At 49.5% G+C, this 4669-nt stretch overlaps 1 protein-coding gene across 1 annotated transcript; it reads right to left on the bottom strand.

Moving 5' to 3' along the window:
* Positions 1-1058: 1058 nt before the first annotated feature.
* Positions 1059-3730, bottom strand: LOC133910096 (potassium channel KAT3). The gene is made up of 10 exons (XM_062352614.1): positions 3531-3730; positions 3239-3454; positions 2985-3140; positions 2851-2908; positions 2423-2740; positions 2066-2305; positions 1881-1979; positions 1760-1792; positions 1469-1666; positions 1059-1367 (listed from the first exon to the last, which is right to left on the bottom strand). Exons 1-9 carry the CDS (start codon positions 3710-3712, stop codon positions 1469-1471), a joined length of 1500 nt encoding a protein of 499 aa, XP_062208598.1. The 5' UTR covers positions 3713-3730; the 3' UTR covers positions 1059-1367.
* Between the last annotated feature and the right edge of the window lie 939 nt (positions 3731-4669).

Below are 4669 nucleotides of genomic sequence, written 5' to 3'. Positions count from 1 at the left end.
GGGCGAGGCTGCCGAGCACGACGTCCTCCTCCAGCTTCCTGCTGGCCGCCGCGGACGCGATCAGCGCGAGGAGCACCACGGCGAGGAGGACAGTGACGAACCTGGTCGAGGCAGCCATGGAGACAGACGAGACGGAGAAGCTTGGTCGCTGGGCAAGCGAGAAACGCAGGGAGAGCTCTCAGCGTCGGCTTCCTCTCTCGTCGGCTTCTCGGGCTCGCTGCGCTCGATGGGGATTCGGATGAGTGTTGGGGCGATGAAGCGGCGGATTTATAGGCGAGGGTGAGGGGGATGTAGCCGTTGGGGTGGGGTCGCAGGGGACCTTCGGAAACGTTCGAATTCGGCGGGGCGGGCGGTGGGGACCCATGTGTCTGGTCTTCCAGTGGAGTAGCCGTTAAAAGTTAAAGCCGCGCCGGCCGGGCGCAGTCGGGTCAGTGGTCAGCAGCTACCCGTTGAGTGGGAACGGTCGCGCGTGGCGGCGGAGGCAATCCAAAGGACGTGGCACGGCACGGCACCCTCCCGCGCCGCGCACGCTCATGATAACGGTGGGTGGCGAGATGCTGGACCGCTGGAGCAGGAGTAGTAGTGCGTGACAAGCAAACCGGATATCATTTGGTCCGATGAAACGGTGATGGGTTCATGTTCCGACTCGGCGAAAATGACGCTGTTAGATGTTAGACAGGCAATATTCCTCACAATCCTATGATCGATTGATCTTTTACAGTACATCTGTTTCGCAATGTTTATAGTACCTTTTTTATATTTTTTTTTTGTTGAGATGTATTACTTTTATTCTCAATCTCCCTCTCTCTTTTTTAGATAAATCTTTTATTCTCTGTTTCTCACATACTTATTACGGAGTATCTTCAAAAATTGAAGATCCAGATCGCCGTAGGCCTAGCCTAGAACAGCTAGATGTCAAGAATTATGCCCACATAAATGGAGAGAAACAGAAGTGACCCAAATTTATCGGACAATTTCGTGCATTTAGGCCCAACTTGTAATTAGATATATAGTAGAGCTGGGCTTTATATAGATCAACCGTGATATACAGACCCATTCACCGCTCCTTGCCCCAAACGAGCCGAAATGGTCTTCTGCTCTCGCTATTTGCTCTGCTAGTTTAAAACTGCTCAACGGTGCTACACCCAATAAATTTTGTGCTAATAGCTAACACCGTCAAACCAGCCCGCTCGTTACACTCGGTGAACCCACATCAACACATATAGTGGTAACTTTATTGAACACTAAATTTTGTGCTACAGAGCCCTTGAATACTGACTCACGGATTCGTCCTTGTTCAAATTACAGGGACCGGCCAAACCGTCTTGATGCATTCCAAAGTACAATCTCTGTTCCATTCGCAGTTTCTGTACATATGAGGTACGAAACAGTTATATTCCTGCCAGCCTTAGTAGCTTATTGAATTTTAAGTATGCTTTACGTATGTATGTGTGCACTGGGAGGGTACTTAAGTATTTGCCTGCTGAAGGTTACTTCTGATGACCTGTCCGTCTTCTCCATTTTCTTGGATCATATTCATCAGCTTGGGCCTACTGATCCTTAGAATCTGAGACAGTTTGGAAGTCCGGAATGTGAATGTCTGTGGCTTGTTGCACATAACTCCGATCTCCCCTAATAGTTCTCCCTCGGCTGCTTTCCCAAAAACCTGAAACATGAACCAATTCAGGAAGCACTTCAGAGGTCATTCTTCTCTACGGTGTATGCATTATCTTCGTTCGAAGTGAGGATATCACGTTACCTGCTCTGTTCCATCTAGGAATGCCACAAAGTCCTGTAATGAACACACATTTGGTCACGGTAAGTCCCAAAAGATTTGTCCACTGACCGTAAAAAGGTAAAAACACAAGGGTTCTGCATACCACCGCCCCTGATACCAGAAGATAAAGATCAGACGGGTTGTCATTTTGCAATATGATATCCTCCTTCGGGGCGAAGTACTCAGCCTGCATCTCCGTCACCTGCACATTCCCACAAACCTTTTTAAGTGTGCCCCCATTGCTACTACATCTTCGTTGCGCTAATGTCAGGTTTTATCATTTCTCACCAGTTGCTGGATGAAGCCAGAAGAAACTCCCTTGAACAAGTAGGACCCTTGAACAACCGGGAAGAAGAGATACAGAGAGATGCTTGCGCGCATCGCCTTCGGGAGGATATCCAGCGTCTCCTGCTGCTTGAGCCCCTCCGTCTTGAACCTGAGGCATATGTGGTTCAGCATCTGCTCCTCGATCTGCTGAGGCAGCTGGTTCCTTGCCGCAAATTCTGAAGCTGCCTGGACCATGTCCCTCTGCATGAACATTTCATGCAGAAGCCACTGGTCATATCATGCACATTACCAGAGAAGTATAAAAGCACCAGTACTAGAGTTCAGCTAGGGGAAAAAAAGAGAGGAAGGCGTATATACGAAGTCTCTGGTGCGGCTGGTGCTGTGGACGACGAGGTTGGTCATGTTGCCGATGAGGTAGGCGGTGAGCCAGAGGTTGAAGAGCATGTAGGCGATGCCGAACAGCATCTCCCTGGTGTTCTCGGCGTGCAGGTCGCCGTACCCTGTGGTCGTCATCGTCGTGATGGACCAGTACAGGGACGTCACGTACCGGATCCACAGCCCGGCCTCCCGGAAGTCCGGCATGACGGCGCCGATCCAGGTCCGCCTCGGGTCGGGGTACCGGTCGGCGATCAGGTAGTTGATGCACCCGGCGCAGTGGATCGCGAACAGGGTCACCTGCATGCATGCGGTTTGGTGCAGAGACAGATCAGTGATCATGGAACAAGACCGTACACGTACGGTAGTAGGACATGCATGTACAGAGGAACAATATTTGGACGCCGTACTGAGATGAGCTTTATGCAGCGTATCACGGCGTAGTTGAACCGGATGTCCTTCTCGAGCCTGTGACATGTCACTGTTAGTTAGTTACGCTGACCAGTGTCATGATACGTTCAGTGGACAGTGCATCAGCGTTTACCTTGCGAATAAGGAGCTGACCCTACGCAGCCGCCAAAGTCTGAGGACGTTGAGGAACTTGAAGCCCAGGTCATGCTCGTGCTTATTGAACAGGAGGCTGGTAGAGTGGAACGGGAATGTCGAGCAGACATCGAACACAAACCAAGACGACAGGTAACTGCAGAGGGTCCAAGAAGAACAGGTTCAGAGCTACTAATATGCTGTGCACATATCGTCTGTTGCCAAGAAACTGTGCAAATGTTAGGGGAGTGGTACCTGCGTGCTATTTTCTTCGGATCGTCGACAAGGAGGTACGACTTCTTGTCGACGAACGGGACGAAGAAAGTGAGCATGATGTCCACGGCGAAGAACCCGTTGACGACATCGTCCACGACGAACGGCGCCCTAGGCAGGTACCTCAGGAACGCGAACTCCAATGGGCATATCCACGCCGAATACACCACTAGGAGGATCAGAAACGTCTCCCAGACCCTGCAAACGAGCATAATTAAACCGGTTCTTGATCATGCATAAGTTCGTTTGAATATACGCAGTCACGCATGCGTACTTGTAGCGCGGATCGTAAGGCGAGACAAGGTATTTCCTGAGCCTGGGAGGCTGGTGAGAGGTAGCACCAAGCGACGGTAGGAGATCACCGGAGAAGTTGCAGCCACTGAGCCTGTTGCTTTGACTGCCCTCGTAGCATGGAAGGCGCTGCGCCCATGACCTCGTGCAAGAAGAGCGTGCCATTTTCGCTTCAGGGTGCTGCTGCGTGCCGAATTCTGCAGAGAACGCCGCGGCAGCATCGCGTATTTATACTTGCGCAGTTGAGCGAGAGGCCCCGTGCGGTCGTGCTAGCGTCTCTACAGTTCTGTGGCTCCCAGACTCTGACTAAATGGTTTATGGAACACCAACAACTTTTGCAAAATGAGAACTTACTTTTGGTCTTGTCAGGTAGCGGAGACAGCGTGATGGTGAATTGGAATTGTGGATGCTTCGGATTCGCAGCGAGAGTTGTCGATCCCAGATTGCATCCGGAGGCAATGGTGGCGCGGCCATTTCTGTTGTGGGTGCATGCACAGGGTGTTCGTTAATCGTTATAAAGTTCTCAGTCGTGAGGAGGGGCATAATCTTTCAGTTGCATGCAGTTTATGAAGTTGATGTGCAATGTATTCTGATCACAAGGACAAATCCTGAAATTACCTGTCTCTTTCTAAAGGCCGGGGATGTAATGTGTGCCTTTATCATAAGTTGTGTGAATGTACTATAAAAAAGTGGTGTGAATAACTTCAAAGTAAACCTGAACTAAAACTCATATTCAAAAGCGCATAAGTAGTAATCCCTCCTTTTTTTCGATTAAAAAAATTTTATTGACTCTTAACGTTACATTAAGATAATACAAAGCACATAAGAATTCACTTTCGGCTTCTGCATAGCTCAGATGCACACAGCCATACAACGGAACAAAAGCGTTGAAAAAAGAAAAAAAGAGGGAGACAACAAGCGGACTATTAAGGACCTTCTATCCGAAATCTACTGTCATCCAAACTAGGTAAAGATACCCTTGACCGCCCGGACCATAAGAGAACATACCTCCTCCACCATATGTCGATGCTCCTCCCGCTGCAACACAGCCCATGTGCGAAGCCATCGCATACAAGTAAAGATAACATGAAAAGTAGAGTTAATTTTTCTTTTGTTAAAAAT

Source organism: Phragmites australis, chromosome 2 (assembly GCF_958298935.1).
Source record: "Phragmites australis chromosome 2, lpPhrAust1.1, whole genome shotgun sequence".
NCBI classification, from domain to species: domain Eukaryota; kingdom Viridiplantae; phylum Streptophyta; class Magnoliopsida; order Poales; family Poaceae; genus Phragmites; species Phragmites australis.
Note: the sequence above shows the minus strand (reverse complement) of the source record. Positions and strands in the feature narration are given on the sequence as shown.

Bases quoted from the DNA above. Each gene is read 5' to 3' on its own strand.
- LOC133910096 (XM_062352614.1), bottom strand. From the start codon at position 3,712: ATGGCACGCTCTTCTTGCACGAGGTCATGGGCGCAGCGCCTTCCATGC. The intron at 2,741-2,850 runs GTACGGCGTCCA...GCATGCATGCAG, and splicing joins GCTGCATAAAGCTCATCTCA to GTGACCCTGTTCGCGATCCA. The intron at 1,793-1,880 runs GTATGCAGAACC...TGTTCATTACAG, and splicing joins TTCTGGTATCAGGGGCGGTG to GACTTTGTGGCATTCCTAGA.